The sequence below is a fragment of the Gobius niger genome (genome assembly GCF_951799975.1).
Source record: "Gobius niger genome assembly, chromosome: 16".
Taxonomy (NCBI): Eukaryota; Metazoa; Chordata; class Actinopteri; order Gobiiformes; family Gobiidae; genus Gobius; species Gobius niger.
Genome location: NC_136867.1, coordinates 17288087 through 17310530, shown reverse-complemented (window position 1 = coordinate 17310530; position 22444 = coordinate 17288087). Strand labels below are relative to the sequence as shown.

General features: G+C 40.2%; 2 protein-coding genes across 2 annotated transcripts; both read left to right on the top strand.

Annotated features, from left to right (window-relative positions):
- Positions 1-462: 462 nt before the first annotated feature.
- Positions 463-6451, top strand: manba (mannosidase, beta A, lysosomal). Its single transcript, XM_079573176.1, has 17 exons — positions 463-730; positions 954-1048; positions 1347-1452; positions 1529-1699; positions 1984-2107; positions 2411-2583; positions 2677-2787; positions 2931-3082; positions 3157-3274; positions 3570-3656; positions 3730-3897; positions 3969-4187; positions 4370-4534; positions 4898-5042; positions 5148-5290; positions 5732-5992; positions 6146-6451. Exons 1-17 carry the CDS (start codon positions 536-538, stop codon positions 6368-6370), a joined length of 2658 nt encoding a protein of 885 aa, XP_079429302.1. The 5' UTR covers positions 463-535; the 3' UTR covers positions 6371-6451.
- A 3261-nt stretch (positions 6452-9712) lies between these two features.
- On the top strand, positions 9713-22401 carry slc39a8 (solute carrier family 39 member 8). Its single transcript, XM_079573658.1, has 8 exons — positions 9713-10314; positions 11184-11346; positions 14725-14894; positions 14971-15093; positions 15237-15383; positions 19197-19404; positions 21649-21833; positions 22056-22401. The coding sequence occupies exons 1-8, from the start codon at positions 10102-10104 to the stop codon at positions 22200-22202; spliced, it is 1356 nt and encodes a 451-aa protein (XP_079429784.1). The 5' UTR covers positions 9713-10101; the 3' UTR covers positions 22203-22401.
- The last annotated feature ends 43 nt before the right edge of the window (positions 22402-22444 follow it).

Here is a 22444-nt window from a genome sequence, read left to right as displayed (position 1 = left end):
GTGAAGTTATTGTGCGAAAGTTTGTGCACATGTTTTATTTAAACCTCAGCTATTAGTGATTTTAAGTACTGCATTACACAAGTTAAAGCATATGTTTGTCTACTGCTGTTACTACATGACAGTTTTTGTACCTTGTATTAAAATACATTTGTGGGACATTGCAGACAAGTTCAGGGTTTCATCTTCTGTAATATGATTTTTAGCTCAACAGTCATGTTTTGTATAGAGTGTAAGTGTATATATCTTTCGGGTAGGACGGTTATGGTATTTTTTTTTTTTTTTTTTAAAGGTGATAAACATAGCCTATCAATTATATTAGCTGTTCTTAGATAACATAAAACCTTATAATACATCCATACATAAAACTGGGATTCTCGAATTAAATAAGAGAAAAAAAGTCCGCACCAAAGACTTGATCAGCTGACTGGTCACGTGGACGGAAATGCCGTCCTTCAGATGATAAACAAGTATGAAGGAAGTGACTTTATATCGTGCTTTTTTTCCTGTGTGAAATCACGTACTCAATGTGAGGAGAATGGCTTTATCTGGAGCCATCTTCCTTTACCTTCTGGTGTCTTTAAACGTCGGCGTTTTATCCGGGAAGCGCCTTAAATCCAGCCTCTCTCTGGACGGTAAATGGAGGCTGCAAAACTCCAACGGGTCGCTGTCTTTGGGCGCGCAGGTCCCGGGATGTGTGCACTCTGCTCTGCAGCAGCAAGGCGTCATCCAGGTCAGGGGTTTTGCTGGTTTTAAGGCCGTTTGAATGTAACATGACACACATTCGTTTCGTTAACACAATATAGCACTTTTACTTTTTCAACTGAAGACGAAAGATATATTTTTTCGCATAAATACGCCACCTGCTGCCTGACTTGCTCATTGCTCTTTCACTTTGTTATTGGTATCCATAGCTTTGATATCATAGTTGAGTATTTGATGCTTATTTGTTTCAGGATCCGTATTACAGATTCAATGATGTGGTATATCAGTGGGTTGCGTTAGAAAACTGGACCTACAGCACCATATTTTCTCTCAATTTACCTTTCAGGTTTGTACAATACTGCTCAGTATCTCACTATGTCTAAAGAGGTCTCTCATGAACCTTCAATTTTTATTTTTATTTATTTTTTTCCTTTGGTCGATGTGTGGGGAAAAAATGCCCCCATCCTTTTCAATATTCATCCGTCACATGTATGTCTTTGCTGAGTACATGCACGAATCTCCTGTTGTCTTTATACATCCATCCTTGTTACTAAGAAGAACCTAGAGATCATCTGTTTGTTTGTTTTTACCCCTGTATGTCTCCAAACCGCTCAGATCATCTTAAATACATTTTATTTAAACAGGTATAACAATAAGCAGCTTCTCATCTTTGACGGCATAGACACTGTATCCACAATTTCACTTAATGGCGTCACTTTGGGACAGACGGACAACATGTTCCAGAGTTATGTATGTCATTGGCTTCTTTGATACAATTGTCACAACTTGTTCCCACATTAACATTGATATTATGCATTCCTGTCAGGACTTTTCTGTCAAAGGGATACTCAAACACAAAGACAATGTACTTGAAGTGAGTTTGGTGTCTCCGGTTCATTACGCAGCTGAAAAGAGCAGGCAATCGTCCTACAGAGTCCCCCCTGAGTGCCCCCCGGATGTTCAAAAAGGACAGTGCCATGTTAATTTTATCAGGAAGGTGAGTAGCCAGACATTGAAATGTGCAAAATTACAATGTTTATCAGCCGTAACATTACGACAGATAAAGTCAGTAATACAGAACTTCTTTAGCATGGCACCTGCTTGTTGGGTGTATGCAGAAGTGAATTTAGAGCTTCTGTGTTTTGCTACTGCTCTTTTAATAGGTTGTGTCAAATGTTTCCCATCTCCCAGTTTGGTCCAACTTGCATAAAATACCAAGTGAGCATGTGGCACTAATCATAGGATTAAACTGTAAAAGTTTGTGTCCGGGGTTCTCTCCAGGAACAGTGCTCCTTCAGCTGGGACTGGGGCCCGTCCTTCCCCACAATGGGACTCTGGAAGGGGGTTCGACTCGAGGCGTTTGACCTGTTTCAAATCATCCAGGTTTCAGCCGTTCCTCTTTACAGTAGGTTGCATTCAAGTATTAAAAAGGGTTTATCCAAATATCGGTTGCAGGTAACGGAGCGGGTCGACAAAAGAGTATTGCCTTCATACACATCTCATTCATGTTAACCCTGACTATGACCTTGTATGAAAATTGCCTGAAAACGTGGCTTTCTTGGTGTTAAAACAGTGCTACCAAACCCACGTTATGCCATTGTTAGCAAAGTGCCTTTACCCTAGTCGTTGTGCCAGTCTATCTGTACTTGCTTACAAGATTAAGTACAGTTTCTTTTTTTGCTCCAATAAAGGATTATCTGTTTCTTAGATTCGAGTGCTCCTCAGTGGATGGTGGAGGTTGAGTTGGTCGTTGACACTGTTTACACAATGAACAATGTGGAAGTGACTTTGTTCATTCAAGAGCTGCGGTCAGTGGAGTCATACCAGGTCCAGTTTGCGCAGAGAAGGAGCAAAATCAAGTTGATTTTACACATAGATACGGTAAAAAAAAGACCAATGTCCCTTAAACATTTTTGTCCAGATTGATTGATTCAAATTTGCCGCACGACATCACTCACTCGTCATCTCTTGTAGGAAAGCAAAGTGAAGCTGTGGTGGCCCAGAGGACATGGAGATCAGCCCTGGTACTGGATTGCAATTAGAGGTCATCAGAGAGAAGAGAACATCCTGAATGAAGGAGCAAGGGTAATTTACACTAGTGCTGTATAAACTGTGCAGTAACAGTGTTGCATAAATATGGACCGAAACTATTTGACTTCAAATTACTGTTGTTTGCATACAATGTTATGCAAACACTGTGAAACAACTGATAACTATCTTGTGTTCAGGTGTATTTCCGCACAGTTGAACTGGTCCAAGAGCCGATCCCGGGCAATCCGGGCCTCAGCTTTTACTTCCAAATCAATGGGAAACCAATCTTCCTCAAAGGCTCCAACTGGATCCCAGCCCACTCATTTCAGGACCAAGTCACAGAAAAGACGCAAGTTTAAGTTAACCATACAACATTTTTTAAGTAGCAATATGGTTCTAACTAAACGTTTTTACTCTCTGCAGTTTCAGGAACTTGTTGCAGTCTGTGGCAGATGCGAACATGAACGCGCTCAGAGTTTGGGGGGGAGGAGTCTACGAACAGGACCTCTTCTACAGTCTCTGTGATCAGATGGGAATAATGGTCAGTACTGAAGCACCTAGATGCGTTCAGACATAGCTCTTATCTTTTTTTTGCTTGAGTGGCTAGCCTTTCAGTGAGCATTCTGGCACAGCCCACTTCATAATAAACTGAACCATCCAGAGTCTAATAGTCTGGGTGCCTAATAACAATTGAATTCAGGAGTTTCAAATGTTAAAAATGACTACACCTATTGTGCACTGGTTACGCTCTAGTCATGTTGTTTATGAATTACAGATCACAAGACTATCGTTTTGTTTTTATTATGTAACCCAGTGATAAGATCTTTCTTTTTCAGGTTTGGCAAGATTTCATGTTTGCCTGTGCCTTATATCCAACTGAGCAGGACTTTATAGAGTCAGTGAAAAAAGAGGTCATCCAACAGGTTAGTTAACCTCGACGAGCTCAACTATAAATACAAAACAGTTGTAGCTCCTTTAACCATTTGTTGTTCTTAGGTCTGGCGTTTGAAGTCCCACCCCTCGATAATCGTATGGAGTGGTAATAATGAAAACGAGGCCGCGCTGGCCACAGACTGGTTTGACATCCCCATGACAGAGAGACCGAAATACGTGAAGGACTATGTGGCGCTGTACGTGAACAACATACGCGCTGTCGTCCTGGAGGTGAGACAACACACATTTATCTTTTTGAACCAGGGTGTGCAATATCTAAACATGTTTTTTCCCCCCATCAGGAGGACCAGAGTCGTCCGTTCCTGGTATCCAGCCCCACAAACGGAGCAGAGTCAGAGCAGGAGGGCTGGGTGGCGGAGGATCCCTATGACCCTCTCTACGGAGATACTCACTTCTACAGCTACACTCATGACTGCTCCGACTGGAGAAGTTTCCCCAGGACGCGGTTCGCCTCAGAGTACGGCTTTCAGTCCTGGCCTTCCTTTTCTACTCTGAAACAGGTAACTTATTCACTGGTGGGTTAGTACTTGGTAGGAATTTCACAACACGGTTCAAAACAATTACCATTTTTATGCATTTATTTCCTTCTCAAGGTTCCAGTTACGCTCTTTGTACCCGTAGGTGTACAAAGAACAAAGTGTAGACTACATCAAAAATATAAAATCTCTTTGTTTTTCTGTAGGTTTCGATAGAGTACGACCGCAAATACGACAGCGCCTTCTCGTCCCATAGACAGCACCATGGCGACGGAAACCAGCAGATGTTACAACAGGCCGCTCTGCACTACCACCTCCCCAATTCCACAGACAGCTACCAGAGATACACAGACACGCTATACATCACACAGGTAACGGAATATACTGAAATCAGGAATGCCGTTTTGGCCACTGTCCGGTGAATGAACTCATAATGCTTTATATAATACTACCTCTTTAATAAGTTTAATTTATTAGGAAGTTGATGCAGAATTGAAGGTGAAAGTTGAGTTGAGTTTATGTGGTCCAATACTAAAGGGAGCCCTTGCTGATAGGGGTGGAGTTAGTGCTGATTTAGATGAGAATGTCTTAAATGTGTCATAACAATGCATTACAGTTGTACAGGTGTCTTGGCTACATATGAGGTGGGTTATCAAAACGGAAACATACCAGTAAATACCTGCTGTGACCAGTGTGTGTGCTTGTTCTGCATATTACTGTGGGTCATTTTTCAGGTGATGCAGGCCCAGTGCGTGAAAGCCCAGACTGAATTTTACAGAAGAAGTCGAAGTGAAGTTATTGAAGGGAAAGGTCTGACCATGGGCGCCCTCTACTGGCAGCTCAATGACATCTGGCAGGCGCCTTCATGGTCATCTATTGGTGAGGAACATAGCCAAAAATATATTTACTTTTTCCAATTCGATCCTAAACCTAAATTATTATTATTATAGACTATTCATAATCACCATCGCTGTCTCTTTGCAGAGTTTGGAGGCAAGTGGAAAATGCTTCATTATTTTGCCCAAAACTTCTTCGCTTCTGTTTTGCCGGTCGGCTTTGAGGATGAGGACGACTTTTTCATTTACGCTGTTTCAGATTTGAGTGAAGACCTGCGACTCGCCTCTGCAGTATGTATTCAAACAATACTCAGCCCATTAAAGCAATTGTTGCTAATCCAGATTTGGGGAAAGAGCTTTTCTCTACTGCTACTTACAGAGATCAAAAGCCTGAAGCATAGAATGAGAAACGAGGCAAATATTTAGGCAAGTAAAAGCAAATGCGTTTGTATTTCAAAGTGCCTTACAGAACAAGAAAGATGTTAGCAACATTGTATGTACTTCGAACACAAGGCAAAGGCAAAACATAATAAAAACAATAATTTTAAATTCACTTAAAAGTCCTGACCTTGAGCATGAGCAGGTTCTCAGTCTATGGGCCATCCAGATCTGCTTTAAAGCCGGTTTAACCCCTATGTCATGTTTTAAAAAAAAGATTGTGTACATTTTAATGATGAATGTTTGGGGGAAAGATATGACTCACTGTCCTTTATCTTTGCTTCTGTTGTGCAGGTTCACCTTTACTCCTGGTCCAAAATGAATCCAGTCTGCTCAATATTCAATAAAATTCCGAGGCTAATTCCCGGAGGCAGCGCTGTGTCCATCTACCAGCAGCCCACCGGCCCCCTGCTGGACGGATGCGGATGTACACGTCAGTCCTGCTTCCTCACGTTTCACCTAGAGGACAGCAATGGGCAGCAGGTCGGCCCAACCAACTACCACTTTCTGTCTCCACTCAAAGACGCACAGGGCATCCTCCAACCCAAAATCACTGTAAGAGCGATATATGCATACCTATAGTTTTTAACTGGTTTAGACTCGGTTTAGTCCTTGTTTAATCCCAGCTTTGACCTGGTTTAGTCCACATGTAAAGACTAGCTTGATTTATTTACTGGCCATTTGTTTATTGTGTGCTCTCATTATTAGGCTAAGGTGTGGAAGCACAATGAAGCCTTCAGGGTATTCCTCCAGTCTGATGCCATTGCCCCGTTCGTGTGGCTGGACGTCGGTGCTATCCCGGGACGTTTCAGCGACAACGGCTTCCTGATGGTCAGCAGCAACATAACGGTCAGTTTCTATCCATGGAGACCCACCAACGCCACAGAACTCAGCCAGTCTCTATTTATTACAACTTTACGGGACGTTTATTGATGAAGGACTGAACATGACAAAAGAAATTCAGGCTTTAAGATTAAACGTTTTTTACGACTGAGAAATCCAATGCTCATGGATCACTGAACATTTTACACTGATGTTTTTTTGCCTCGATATTGCACTGACAAAGTTTTATATCTATTTGTATATGATGCACAATTAAAAGATTTATTTTCTCATGATAGTTTGTCTTTTTTGACATCATAAAATATATAAAGTGTAAAATTCTCCCGACAGATCTCAGCAAGTCCCGCCCACTTTAAAACCAGCTCCAGTTCCAAAAGTAAAATATTAAGTACTTTTTCCCATAGACTCTCCAAAACATTAAGAGTTTGAAGGCACGACGGACACTAATTTGCTTTTGGGGAACTAATGACTACTGATTCTGAGCGCAATTATAGTAAATCAGTGAAAACACCAAATATTTAAAAATGTAGAAATTGTAACATTTCTGTTTGTATGTTTTTAGTCTCATGAGTTGCTGTACTTTTGCACTCGTAATAATATGTTTCGTAAAGTCTATAGGGGAAAAAGGATGGGAAATGTACTTCAGCAGGCAGAGCAGTTGTTGAGCTCCATACGTTTATTCAACATTAACCATTCATCAATCGTATTTAATTTATTTGAAAAGTCAATGGGTTGTGAAGTACTGATGTAACCAGGTAGAGTAGTTTCCTACATTGCTGTACCCCATGAATGCACCACCCCAGTCTCTCCGTGTCACACCTTCTTGATTAGTGTGTGGTAAAAGGTGTGCGCGCCTTAGTATTTGGGTCATTGCAGGGCTGTTGGGCTGGTCGCTGTGTGTGTGTGTGTGTGTGTTTGTGTGTTTGTGTGTTTGTGTGTTTGTGTGTGTGTGTGTGTGTGTGTGTGTGTGTGTGTGTGTGTGTGTGTGTGTGTGTGTGTGTGTGTGTGTGTGTGTGTGTGTGTGTGTGTGTGTGTGTGTGTGTGTGTGTGTGTGTGTTTGCGGAGTTTGCGGGTGTGTAAATGGAGTTTGCGGCTGGGGACAGCTGCTCCTGGGAAGCGCCTGAGCCCCTCGTAAGAGCCAGTTCTGTGTATGTCTCAATGTGTTTTCTTTTAAGTTGGGTTGCGCTCATGTAATATTGCAGCTCCACTTGTCCATTTGTAGTCTACCATTGGGCATTGCAGGCCTTCTGCCAAGCACTAAGCTGATCTATAAAAATTGCCTTCAAAGTTTTTATACAATCTATTTAATATTAAAGGAAAATAAAGAAATATATTTTTGCTACAACTCTTGCCTCAGTTCATATTTTTTGCCAGACTTGCCTGGTGCGGGTATATTTAACATCAAAAAGGGAGACCCCGCCTTCTCTACGGTTACACTGACAATGTTAACACGGAGACTAGGGCTGGGCGTTATGGACTAAAAGTCGTATCCCGATATAGTTTGGTTGAATATCGATATCCGATATTTTTTTCACAAAGTGAGAGCTGTGAAATGAAATGTTGAGTCAAAGCCAAATACGAGTAGTTTTATTGAAAACTCACAATAAAATGTAAACATAAACACTGTATAACAAAGCTCCGTAATTTAAAAAAAAAGACAAAAAACATCTTGAATAAAAACAGCCTAGAAAATATAATAGGGCAACATTTATATATTAAGAGATAACAAAATAAAGTTTAGTTCAGTTTAAGAATAACATCAACTTTTTTTTTTAAATCAGCTCTAGATTATTTATTATTTCTTTTTGTTAACTTAATAACTCATCTGGATTTGAAATATCCCGATATACGCGATATGATCTAATTCCATATCTCATTTAAAAATATAACGATATATCTTAAATATCGATATATCGCCCAGCCCTAACACATACTAAATAGTTAAGTTTAGGGTTTTCAAAGTTCTCTCTGGCTTTTATTGTTGGTTATGTCCTGATATGCTCTGAACAATCCGTACTTCTGCACGTAATTTAGAAAATTAATACTTAACAACACAGTTAAGCAAGAAAAACAGTTGTAAATCATCAGTCATTGATCAATTACAGACTTGAGCACGATTGGTGCTCGTACTCCACGACCTGCCTGAGAAACACAACATTATTATTTATTTTTTTGCGCCCACAAGACCCACTTCCAACTATCAGTTTAATTAGTTTACTTTGATGTGTTTATTGCTGTTGTTAAGATATATTACCACAAGACAAACATGAAATAACCTCTGCTGTAGTTAAAGAAGCCTGAATTGTGATTGCTACATGATTGTTACAAAAATCCCATGTGTCCCCTACCCCTGAGCATTATTATCTTTTAATTGTTAGTTTAGGTCCGAACTCCTTTCGTTCTTTCTAAACACGTTTTTAACATCCCAATTATTTACAGGGATAATAAGCCCAGTTTTCAGGGAGTAAGGCAAATAACAATTGCACGATAGATAAGGCTTTATAATTAAAAGCACAAAGGTCATGAATCATAAATATCTGCTTTTACAATATACTGAAGGGCAAAACTAATTGTATACAAATAAAAGGCCTGTAAATGCCTTGACAACAGTGGTGGAAAGTAACAAAGTAACAAGTACAAGTAAAAAGTACAAATTATGACACTTTTTACTTTTACTTCACTACATTTTAGAGCCTGTATCTGTACTTTCTACTCCACTACATTTTTAAATAGGGTTAAAAGTACAAGTATTTATTTTCAATTATGATGAGCGGGTTTAGTCCCAGTTTAGACTTGGTTTAGTGGTTCACTCCTTCAGACCTTGTTTAGATCTGGTTTAGACCTGGTTTAGTTCCCGTTTTTGACCTGAGTTAGTGGTTTACTCGTTTAGACCTGGTTTGATTCAAATGATTTAAAAAATCCTGCACATTAAGCACTTATATATACACTTTTTACTTATAAAGTACATTTTACAATGCATACTTTTATACTTTTACTCAAGTAAAAAATGTATCAGATACTTTTACTTAGTACATTTTTGGTCCTTATTGTAAGAATATTGAGTACTTCCACCACTGCTTGATACACAAGACAGGACACAGCAGCTGCAATGGTTTTGCCCATTATGCAATAAGGGAGGATCATAGTTCCAGTAATGGCACTGTGCATAATGCTGAAGAAGTACATTTAATCCTGCAAAAATAACACTCATTTCCTTCATAAATGGTGCTACATTTTTTTTAAAGTAGCATTTGAAAACCACTGTACATTCAAAGGCATCTCGAACCTACCACTAGGGGGCGCCGCTGCTCCCTTCCTCCCTCTGTCACACACGTAAAGTGATGTATTATGTTACTATCATGCCCACTGTATCCAGCTGTTACTTAATTGAACCACAGGAGGCTCCTCTGTTTCCGAGTCTCCCATCCTCCCCCTTTAAAACCCGGGTCCCACGCGCTCCCCCGGTTCAAAGTTTGTATTTGTCCGTCTGCGTGGGTTTTGTTTGCATTGTGCGGTCCCGTCGCGAACACGTTGCATACTAAAAGCGAGCCACAATACTGCGCGCTTTGAACCAGCACGAGGTCGGCCACCTCCATTTTTGTCCCTCGCGTGTCCTTTTGGGTGAACTTTGCACGAACACTGAGGATCGATTGATCAGGCGAGATTATTAGGACTTGGTGAAATTAAATTCGTGCGTGCGTGGACCATGAACCATCTTTGCGTAAAGCCAACACGGATATCTTGAGGAAAAATGCTCCAGGCAGCGACTCAAGAAGTTTAACTAAACCATCTGAAGACGCACTTTATTTAAAAGCCACATCATGGAGAATGTCTTGTTTTTGTTTACAATTTTTATTATTATGAACTTACAAAACGTGGCAACGCTAGAAAGACAAGACTACTTGGACAATATCCTACTCTTTTTTGGGCAAAATGAAACTATTTCGACAAAGAATTTGGAAGAATTGTTGCTTTTGATCTCAGCCAGAAGATTAGAGTCGCTCAGTGAAGAGAATCCACTTTCAGACAAAGAGGTAGGAGTCCTTTGGAATTTCAAGTGTTTTGGCATGACATGATAAGCTCTTTATGCAGTTTCTATAAATAACGAAGCTGTTTGCTGACATTAGGCTATTATGTTTGATAACCGAGGGCTGGATGGATTAATTACTGTGTTATAGACACAGATAGAAAAAAGTGATTGTTTCCCTGATTGAAAACTTAATGGTTTGGGTAGTTTGTAACCCACTCTTGCACCCTAATGACGCTGCCTCATTACTATAAGCTGCAGAAAAGCGCACATGTGGAAATCACCTTCCTTTGTTCGAGTTTCATTCATCAACTAGAACTGAGAATGGATCACAATGTGAAAGTGGGTCATCAAGCAGTTTATGGGTTTTGTGGTCAGTTGCAATTACTACTGTGTAATTATAGTACAGCAACCTATTTTACAAGGCAGCTACCTTTCTTTCAGATTAGGCTGATTGTTTATTAGTTTTGAGCAAAGTACTAAAAGTAATTGTTTGTAAATGTGTTATTTAATATGTGGCATGCGGGATTTGATTACGTTTTACTCAATATTACTCAGTCTCAGTATCTTTTTCTGTAGCCCCCATTCATTTTCAAAAGCACTTTGATTAAAAGCTCTTCCACCTTGAGTCTTATAATTGATTATTGAACAGTTATTATGCCTACCATCCTCATAAAGGGTAGGCAAAATAAGCATTAGCTTCAGCCTATACCTTTTCGGTCATTTTGTATGTTATGTTATGAAGAACTATACTTAACTGAATGTAAATCTTTTGTCATAATTTTGACCGAATAAACTGAACTGAACTGATAATCACTCTTTCTTTATCACTTAGTAATTATATGCCTGTTTTCCTCCTTCCCCCGTTTGTCCCAGTGCCCTTCAGCGGGGCAGATCCTGTCCCAGTTGGGGTTGGCTAACCTCAGTCAGCTGAGTGTGGGACATCTGGAGAAGCTGTGTCCGGCAGTGTTGACCCAGGTGCTGCTGCCCTCCTGCCCCTATGTTGTCCCGGAGCCCCCACCTCCTATGGACTACTCCGGTCAGTGCTTCTCATGTCATACAAATATCAATCTGCCCTGATCTAAACTGGCACTAAACCAGGACTCAATAGCAGAAGCGGGTTGTTCTTAGTTACATTTACTTGTGTTCAATATTATTTTGAAGTATATCCAAATAGATTTAGTCATTTGGTTATTCCACCACGAGGTCTTTAAGTGATAATAACTTCTTGTGATTTTGTTCACTTTGAGATCAATATAGTTTAATTTGATCTCATCTTGAAACAAACATACTTTAAAACTTTTGTTCTTTTGAAATTCAGGACTAAGCTATGTCAAAACAAGGACTTCTAAACTTAGGCTCAACCACAGGAAAACAAGAAATTAGCAGATATTTTGCAAACGGGTTCAGGTCACTTATTAAACCTGAAAAAAAGTGTCGAAATGGTTATATTTGTGCTAATCCTCTGATAGTTCACAGTTCAAAAGGATTTACTGCTTTGAGTTTGACTGAGAGGGGCTGTTCTCACGGGCAAACATCACTAATTCACCAAACAGGGAAGTAAACGTGAATCACTGATGACTTCATCATTGTGAAGGCTGACAATTCTGCGAAAACGATTGCAAAACAGAGTCAGGGAAAGCTTACGTGCCTTGGAGACCCGATTTTGTTTTGCTGGCTAGTTGAATTCTAATTGTGCAAGTGATGTCAGCAACCCCGCCAAAATCGAATACTAGGTTGTCATGCAATTTAGAAATCTTCAATTTGATATGAGCCGTAGTTACTCGAGCAGTCACCTTTATAATGATCTCTAGTAATGGGAGAAGTAGCAACTGCACTAAACATTACGAGAACTACCATACTATTGATGCTAATGTGACTATTGTTCTATAAGTTATACTATACTATACTATAAGTTCTACTGCTACAAATAAACTGGCTGTTTTGCGACAGTCATGCCCCCTCTTGTCTCGTGCTCTTTACGTCCTGGGGCAGCTTCGGCTTCCTCCCTCTTCCTAAAGACATTTATGAGTGAATAAATTACTGTAACGGCTTCACTGGTCTGAATGAATGGGGGTCTGTGTCCCTCTGTTATTACCGTGGGTGGATCTCTCTATAGTACAAAGCCGTGAGCCCGCTCTCCTGCCACAATTATCTGGAGGAAAACGGGGGACATCAATGATTTGAGAACAAAACAAGCTTCTCTGTGTGTGGTGTGGTTCTTAAATGAAGTGTCAAATCAAGGGGATCGATCACTAGCCACTGCCCAATGTTGCACCCAATTTACCATTTGATATTGCTTGTATTAGGGCCCCAAATCTGATATGTGAATGAGGAACATGATCGAAAAATGACTCTGCTGCTGAACCACTTTTCCACTTGCGACTCGTTTTGCACACAAGCTTTTTGTGAATGACCCCCATTGTGCCTTCACCTTAAGTGTATATATTCGGAGGGTCATGTCAGGAGAGAAAGGGTTTTTGTGGAAACATGTGATTTTTGAGCATTCAGTGCTACGTCTACGACTACTTGGGCTGCTGCAGCTGGCACTACTTTTACTACTGCTTTGCTTGAACACAGCGAGCACCTTCTGCTTCCAAGGTCACCCCCCAACCTACTTTAAAATCAAGGTCAAATTGGATATTGCAGAGTTTAAAAGTTGTCTCATGTACCTACAAGAAACAGTTCCGCTATATACTTGTTTAATGTGAAACTTAACTTGTGTAATAGTATTTCATTAAAGGAACTATACAGAGTTTAAATATGTTAAAATTTTCCTCCCCCTAAATGTCCCAGCCATGTCCTAAGATGTAGAATGAGTCCAGACCTGTTTACCACAACTGCCTCTAAAATCCTGCACTGTCACCCGGTGAAGGTGTTCATTCGGGTCCGAAGTGCCGTCATGCACGAGCTTAATATAGAAGCTGCAGTTACACGTATGACCTGAGGTGGCAGTAGTGAGTATAAAATGGCTAACTTGCATCTAGCCCCTTTAATGCACCTTTCACCTTCACCTTTCATCTAAAAGGGGGCACAATATAAGTGTTCAATGAAGGTGGCAACAACTGATCATCTTATCTAGTTTAGACATTGTTTGCACCCAGTTTTGATATAAATAAGTTCAATTAAGGTCTATTCTAAATCCTTTTTGACCCGGTTTAGTCCTGAGTTTATCTTGATTTATGCCGATGTGGTGATTCGAAGGTCAAATATTGTATCACTTTCAAGTGTTTGTAAAAGAGAACCACTGCTGTATTCCGTTGTTCTTGCTAGTACAGCGCTGACTCTGTACTAATTTTGAGTCAGATATTTTATTTATCTTGACCTGGATTGACCTCTCTCCTCCGACCTCCCTGACTGTGTTTTTAATGGTGGCTCCAACTGAGAGAGCCAACTGTGACTGTCGCGCAGCAGCTTTTGTCTTTCAGAATCAGGCCGGTTGTTTACTTTGGCCCGACGAAGACGATGATTATTTTTTGAGATTTTTGTTTACTGTCTGGCCGTGGTAATAAACTAAAGTGTCAAAGGTTTGTGTTGAAAGATGGACGGGTATATGACAAACTTCTCTCTGCACCATCTTTAACAATTTGAAACCTTCAGGGCTTTTAAGCCGATTAAATCGTGAATGATACTACGTTACAACTAGGAGTGTGACAATATATCGATTTTCCGATGTATCGTGATATTTTGTGGGACGATACGATTTATTGCTTTTCAACACTGACAGATCTATGACCCATTTTCCGTGTGTAAGTCGGGGATCATTTATACAAATAGAAAAAGGAGTACAAAGCACATGAAAAGAAATGTACATGAGGAATAATTTGTATTATGTTAAAATATAGGTTAAAAGTAGCATGTAGCGTCAGTTATTTTGGGCAATATATCGATTATCGCAGTATCAGCATATCGTGAGATTATCGTTATCGTAAACCATGTATATCGTATCGAATAGTGAGGTTTCCACCCCTAATTACGACGTTGCAAACTATGTCCTTATACATCCGAGTGTTTTGGTGTGCATTTGTCTGGTTACACAGGATCACAATACACGGTGCCCTTTGTTCCAGTTCTAAGCTTGCCTTGGATAAACAGAGAGGGTTGTGTCAAATGGGAGCATCACATTTAAAACGGATGTCAAATCAATGTAAATGACTGCGTGTATTCAATTTAAATGTGCTGCACAAGTGTTTCTCAAACTGTAGCACCTGTTCTCTGTAGTTCTCATCTTTTTTTCTTTAATGCCGAGCACTTTGTTAGTTTGACTTTCGATTCGACCAGTTTGCTGAATGTCTCACCCCCTCTTCACCCCCTTTTGGTGCTCGCTCTCATCATTCATCATCATACATCATCAGTATCATATATAGCGACATTATGGATGAAAACATAACTGTATTACCTGTGTCCTTTGTTGCAGTGTGGGGATATGGGTTCCTGGCCGTCACCGTCATCAACCTGGCCTCTCTCCTCGGTCTGTTCCTGCTGCCGTTCACAAAGAAACCGTATTTTCCTAAAGTCTTGACCTACTTTATCGGTTTGGCTATCGGGACGCTGTTCTCCAACGCAGTACTGCAGCTTATTCCAGAGGTACTTGTGGCCTTAACTTTAAACAGCAAACTTAGAAAATAGTTTGATCTCATGTGAAAACTGTCTGATTTCTCAGGCTCTGGGTTTCGATCCCAAAGCAGACAACTATGTGGCGAAGGCAGTGGGGATATTCGGAGGATTTTATGCACTTTTCTTTGTGGAGAAGGTTTTGAAGATGGCGCTAAGAGTGGACGAGGAGGTAAGCTTAACTTTAATTATACCACCACTCGGACTGATGTATAACAAGACATGACTAACCACTATACCTGATATGAATTACAACTAGGCTTGGTTTACCATTATCCAAATCAAAAAAATCATTATTTGATGTTTTTTTTATAGCATGGACACAGTCACTTCTCTCCAGACCATCCTCCGGACAACTCGCTTCAAAACGGGGTCCTCACAGCGAAGAAGGAGTCTATAATCCTGACCAGTGTCAACACCATCGATAAGAGCGGCTCGGGAGGAGACCTCTCGCAGGCACAGGTAAACATTTCCTTCTTAGTCCTTTGTAACTCAAATTGCTCGCATTTGGACGTTGCAATTAAAGGTCCTCCTGTGTCTGATATTTTTTTAATTAATCTCATCTGGTCCTTCTTAAGTTTATTATATTAGCTGGCATTTGTGTACAAAAAGACAAATGTGCTAGTTTTTTTGAAGCAATAGTGAACCAGGAAGTGTGTTGTTATTCGGGCTATTGTGAAAGTGAAGCCTCGTTTTGTTCCCTGAAAGTTGTGAAACGTGCTTATAAATTCATCTCTGTGAAGAAGGATGTTAGAAATGTGTTGAGAAAGTGATGAATTATTTTTTCTTGTGAATTGAGTATTATGTAATGATATGAAAAGACACAGTGATCCCAAGTTCTACAAAAACAATCAACTAGTTTGATGCTGACTCCTCAGTGCTAGTAGACTAATTCTTGAACATTCAGAGTCTCTCCATTTCTATGTTATGTTTGTCATTTTCCTGAAAAATGTATTCTAATTTGCTGTCAGACAGTGAAAAAATGTGTTCAGAACGTCTAAATATCTGGTTAGCACTGCAGTCTCTATATATATATGCCACACTGACCCTATAGACAAACGGGGCTGACCTCTGTTATCTTTATTGGGAGTAGCTCAGACGTTGGAGATAAGACTGAAATCTGTGATTCTGCAGCTGTATCACCAGCCACATGTTCTTCACCTCTGTCTAAACCATCTGAGACAGTTTAGACACACTCCACACACTTACCTTGTATCTCTATTACTCATTTATCACTCATTCTATAGTGGCCACACATTAATCTATTATCATAGATTTAGATGTCATGTGAATCTGTTATTATAGATTCACATGACATCTCAACACTCTGAAGTGCCTATAGTTTGATATTAAAGGGGCTAGATGCAAGTTAGCCATTTTGCACTCACTACCACCACAGTGCAGGATATTAGAGTTAGTTGTGGTGAACAGGTCTGGGCTCATTCTACACCTTAGCACATTGTTGGAACATGTAGGGGGAGAAAAATACTTAATTTTAACATTTTTAAACTCTGTAAAGTCCCTTTAAGGAGGAGGACAGGCCTTTATTCTTAAAGCAGCACTAAGTAACTCATGCCCCTAGAGGCCATAAGCGCCACCGCAGGTATCGTAGCATGTTGCGGATTTTTACTCATTAATTGTCTGTGAGAGTAAATACTACACTGACAGAAAAGACAAAGGGAGAGAGGGATATTGTACATCCAATTACAAACTGGAGATGATGTTTTTCACTCAAACTTGGCTGTAAATACTGTTTAAGTGGTGCTAGCCCGCAGTTAGCATTGCCCGTTAGCCTGTTAGCCTCTTCTTCGTGATTCCATTAGTGTGTGTTTGGGCCTCCGACCTGTAGGCAGCGAAGTTGCAATTGTGGTTTTCTGGCCAGAGACACCAGGGGGAGATGAAAGAGAAGTTACTTGGTACTGCTAATTGTGTGACCAGCTAAAATATGCAAAATGAACTCAGTCTTGACTTTAAAGCATAAATTGCAAACCTGATAAAATTTGCTTTTACTGTCTGAAAAAAAATGCAGTTAGGTATTTTACAAAAAGACCTGCCCTAGAAATAAGTGGTATTGGAATGCACTTTTATGATTAGAAACAGTTAATGATTTACAAATACAGATGGCGTTAGAGTGTCCTATTTGGAATGGACGAGGAGTGTGTAGGAGATGAGATAATTTGTTTGCACATGATAAAACAAGATTGACCTCAATAAATACCATATTCTCTGAATACAATTACAAGCCAAGCAATACTAATAATAGTTCTATTCTTTATTTTTATCAGGTAAAGAAGGCATGCATTGCTGTTTCAAGTTAGACTTATTTTTATAGTTGTTTTATTTATTGAGTCCTTATCTGAAGCTGCTGCTAATATTTAACTGTTAATAACCAGCGGCCTCATGCCACTAAACGCGTTTAGTTTTGTTTAATGAGTTGAGCCAACCAATCGTTTTGATGTCCCTGTTACTCCTTATCTTCGTCATTCTGGGCTACACTCGCTTTAATCCAAGGTTGCCCTGTTTTGGTGCTTGTTTAGACCTGGCTGTGTTCAAAACAGTTTCCTGACACCGTCATATTTCATGTCATATTTGGACCAGATGCATGCGTATAACTACTAAGTGTCATTTTGAAGCAGAACTAGCCCTGACTCCGTCCAAACTAGTTCTGCTTCTGTGGTAAAAACCTGCATGTTTCAGAGCACAAAGCCCTCCCTGTCTGACTCCACTGAAGCCGCTCTCTCTCTCTCAGGTTTCAGCTAATTGCACTACGCTCTTTATCTCGGTGATTGAGACGTACAGAGGCAAATTCTTTTTGGGAGCAAATATTTCATGACATTTTGTAGTTTGAAAACAGAAAGATAAAACAATCATTTCTGGATATAAAGTGGTATTTGCATTGTATTTGGTGCATCCCTTTTACTGCTAGTTGCTATATGAAGGAATAACATTGAACCTATGCCGGGGCGGATCCAGAAAAAAAATCACAGGGTGGCAAGGAGGGTCAGAGATAATTTCTGGGGTGGCAACACATTTTACAATGTCGAATGTTTATAGCGGGGGTACGCAGGTTTTCCTTGATCGCAAGGCAATTTTTTCCGTTTAGATGCCACCTGAGCCTCCTAAAATTATATAAAAATAGTAGCATTGTCCATAATATAAGTAGGGGGTTTCTAACTCAGATACAATTTTAACTTTTGTAAAAACTAAATAAATAAATCATCATCTTGGGAGCCACAGGAGTTGGCACCTGGCTCCTTATTTAGCAATAAAGTTGTTATAATTCTTTGTCCTGTCAAAAAAGTACTAACTGAGAGTGAGCCTATGAAGCACCCTAGCTTTTAGAGCAGATGTGAGACATTACATGACATCAATGGGGTGGCAGCTGGGGTGGCAAGACCTCTACTAGGGGTGGCCTGAACCTATGGTAAACAATGAAGCAAACTGGCTTTTAAAATCTCTTTTAATCACATCTTTACATGGTGGCCAGCCCTCTTGTCTTGCATCACACATTGATGGACATCCTGAATGACCAGGTTGTTCCATCAATGGATTGTTCTTCAGTGATGGCATATTCTTCTTATTACTATTGTGTCATGAAGACTGGTTCAGGGAGCATCAGACATCATTTTCACAAATGGATCGGCCGCCACAGAGTCCAGGTATTAACCCCATTGAGAGTCTTTGGGATGTGCTGGAGAAGGCTTTGTGCAGTGGTCACACTCTCCCATCATTAATACAAGATATTGGTGATAATTGTATGCAACAATGGATCTTTTGACATTGCAGAAGCATATTGAAACAACATCACAGCGAATGCCTGCTGAAATCAAAGCTAGAGGCTGTCAAACCAAATGTTTCTTGAGACCTTTCCTTTGGTCGGGCAGTGTAGCTCAAGATCTGAAGAAATTGGATCCCTGGATGGGTTAGGTCCAAATTTCCCTATGAGCACAATGAAGTACACCTGACCATGCTACAATTTATTATAAAAGTTTCAGTATAGAAAAGGTGTGATTAAAGCTTTGTTCTTATTCTTAAACCTTGGCTTAGACCTGGTTTACTGCCTGTGCTATTTTATTCATTAGCTACCATAGCACTGCTCCTATACATATCATTTAAGTGTACTAAGTGACTACTATGAACTTAATATAACATACATTTCACAGTAAACTTTATTGTCAATTCTACCATATGTAAAGTACATATAAAGAATCTACTTATTGTCACTCGTTAACACTATACAGAGCTATATGAACCAAAAATGCATATCTGTTGCAGGACATTCCAGAGTCGGAGGTGCGATGCCTCTGGCTGCGGGGGCGTAGTGCCACCGACATAAAGACAGTGGCCTGGATGATCACTCTGAGCGATGGACTTCATAACTTTATCGACGGTTTGGCCATCGGAGCCTCTTTCACTGTGTCTGTGCTGACGGGCTTCAGCACCTCCACTGCCATCGTCTGCGAGGAGTTCCCACATGAACTTGGTGAGATGAAGTGCAATATTTGTGAATAGGATGTTTTGATAGGTAGGTTTATTAGGTAGGTTGTTGTTTTACAACAATGAAAATCGGGGAGACACATTTTAAAATATGTCGAAGCTGGGAATCGATCTCACAAAAGGTTAAGGTTGTTGTCAGTTCACCGTATGGCTCCAACATTTAGCAATTTGTCTCTACGGTATACTTTCCTGCTTTTATTTTATTTTCTAATACAAGCCATTAGATCTCTTCTATCAATTGTACTGTTTATTTAAGTTCTAGCTCTGTCACAGCGCAAGGGAAGCAATGCTCAGTTTGTGAACATTGTTTTTTACCAATAATGGAACTATTATTATTTATTCAATACACTCATGTCGCCTACCAAAGCCAAGGACCTGCCGACATCACGATCACTTGTATTTCTATGTAGGTTTTATGTTCAATTATAGTAAATGCATCTGGAAGTGAGTAATAGTGTTTATTGCTCACTTCCATCACTGGGACATCAGGTGCTTTCTGAAAATTTCCAAACCACATCACGGCATTGGCAACAGTTTCCATGACGGCTAACCACGGACTGAAACTAGAGCAACTTCACATTTAGAAACAAAGTAAGGTAACCTATTGGTTGTGTTCAGATGCTCGATTGTGATGATGATGCCACAGATGAATGGGCATAATTATTTGCATTTCACAAGCAGTATCGTAAAATTAATTCCACAAATTATGAAACTGTTCATTCATGTCAGTGATTTAGTGATTTTGATTTTTCTATTTAAGTCCAAAAACGTACATTAAAGTGAGGAGGCAAACTTACCCTGTGCACATGATTGGCAGTCCACAGGAAAGCTCATCTCATTGGTCAATGTTGGTCAGGGATTCTGATTAGTTGCTGAGATCAGAATTACTTACGTTACATACAGTCAGTTAATTTAATGCATTCAATTTGTGAGACATTTAAACTTACAGACAACCACATTAATAACAATATTATTTTACCTGCTACGTATTTGGCGTTTTGAAATTGGTGATGTCGCGCCTGAAACCCTGTTATAGCTTTCTCCATCCGTCCATCCATCCATCCATCCATCCATCCATCCATCCATCCATCCATCCCTCCCACCATCGTGTCCTGGGCCTTCCACGAGGCCTCTTCCCAATAGGACATGCCTGGAACACCTCCCGCGGAAGGTGGCCAGGAGGCATCCGGAACAGATGCCCTAGCCTCCTCAGCTGGCTCCTTTCGACGTGAAGGAGCAGCGACTCTACTCTGAGCTCCTCCCGGGTAACTGAGCTCCTCACCCGATCTCGAAGGGTGCGCCCAGCCACCCGGCGAAGGAAGCTCATTTCGGCTGCTTGTATATTGCTATGTCCGATACAGCGACCGCGTCACTGCTGACGCCACATCGATTCGTCTATCGATCTCACGCTCCATCTGTCCCTCACTCGTGAACAAGACCCCGAGATACTTGAGTTCAATGATAGAGTAATAGCTTTCTCTACATTCGAATGGGGATGGCAGTGACTCTTATGTTCTTGAGCAAAACACTTCTGCCATGCTGCCTTTGCGTATTTGTGTCATGTATGTTCAGGTGCTGTCTCAGACAAACCAAGTATTTACCACATGGCTAGAGTAAGTCATCAAAGCAGGCTTGAAACAACTTGTTTTTGCTGCGTGAACTAAAAGCAGGTCATGCAGCCGTGGTTTTCAGCCTTGTCAAAGTCCAAGTATAGTTTTAATTGAAGGATTTTGTTGAACCTATTTGGGTTCTTTAAAATATAGTGTACAAGCTATGTTATGTGCTATGCTGACTTAAATATAGAACAACGTAAATCTGGATGCCAACAATGAATTAAAAGGAAAGCGACGGCAAACACATCCACAAGCATTTTTTTTAGAAACCGCAGCAGCAAATGTAATTCTTAACATTCCTTATGAAAATAGCTGTCATTGCTCTTTTGACATGCTGCACTGAATATCATTGCAACCCACATATTCCGGCATATTTGTGGGTAACAGGCAATTACAAGTGCTTTGCTGTTAGTCGCTTTTCTTATACAGGATTGCAAATTGAAGGAAATTAAGAACTTAAAACATTTTAGCTATAAATAAATATAAATGATGGGTTTTTAGTTATACTTATACTGTTATACATGTCTATGACTGCTGTATGAAATGATGGTCAAGTCAAGTCTTTTGCTCTTTACTTTTTATACTGATCTCATATGTGTGTTTGTCACCCCCTGCAGGGGATTTTGTGATCCTGCTAAACTCTGGGATGAGCGTCCCTCAGGCCATTTTCTTCAACCTGCTGTCCGCCACACTGTGTTACATTGGCCTGGTGTTTGGGATCCTTCTTGGGAGCAGCTTCGCCCCAAATGCAATATTTGCCATTGCAGGGGGGATGTTTCTGTATATTGCCTTAGCTGATATGGTAAGATAGTCTAAGTATGTAGTCATTTAAATTCCTAAATGGTCCTATCCCGCAAATTGTGAAATATGCAGTGCAGGATGAAAAAGCTAATATATCATGTGGTGATAATGGGCTTCTGATTCTCCTCTGTTTCCCCTTTATCCCATCCCATCTGCTGTACAATGCTCGCAGTGTCACGACTTACAAACTACTAATTGTCCTTTCTCTTTTTCCCTCCCTCAGTTTCCAGAAATGGACAACATCGCACGGGAACATTCTAAGCGCTCCTCTAAAATCATCTTCTTCCTGATCCAAAACGCAGGACTCCTCAGTGGATTCACCATCATTTTACTCATCACTGTGTTTGCCGGTGATATCAACCTCGGCTGAAATAGACACACACAAAAAACACACAAAAGTGCTGCTTCAAATTCTGCTCCCTGACAGAGCGGGAAGAAAAGTGAATGTTCAAAGAAACCAAATGTTTCAGGACAACTTTTAACTTTTGGACTGCTGTTTAGTGGACTGTTTACTATTTTTAAAGGGAAAATCTTTGCAATCATTTGTATGAAAGTAGTAAATTTTATTACAAGACAATAAATTATTTTTTCAGTCTTCGTATTTTGTGAGAT

Coding starts and splice junctions, on each gene's coding strand:
- slc39a8 (XM_079573658.1), top strand. CDS start 10,102: ATGGAGAATGTCTTGTTTTTGTTTACAATTTTTATTATTATGAACTTA. Junction 11,347..14,724: donor ACCTCCTATGGACTACTCCG/GTCAGTGCTTCT, acceptor CCTTTGTTGCAG/TGTGGGGATATGGGTTCCTG. Junction 21,834..22,055: donor ATATTGCCTTAGCTGATATG/GTAAGATAGTCT, acceptor TCCCTCCCTCAG/TTTCCAGAAATGGACAACAT.
- manba (XM_079573176.1), top strand. CDS start 536: ATGGCTTTATCTGGAGCCATCTTCCTTTACCTTCTGGTGTCTTTAAAC. Junction 3,657..3,729: donor AAAAAGAGGTCATCCAACAG/GTTAGTTAACCT, acceptor TGTTGTTCTTAG/GTCTGGCGTTTGAAGTCCCA. Junction 5,291..5,731: donor ACCTGCGACTCGCCTCTGCA/GTATGTATTCAA, acceptor TCTGTTGTGCAG/GTTCACCTTTACTCCTGGTC.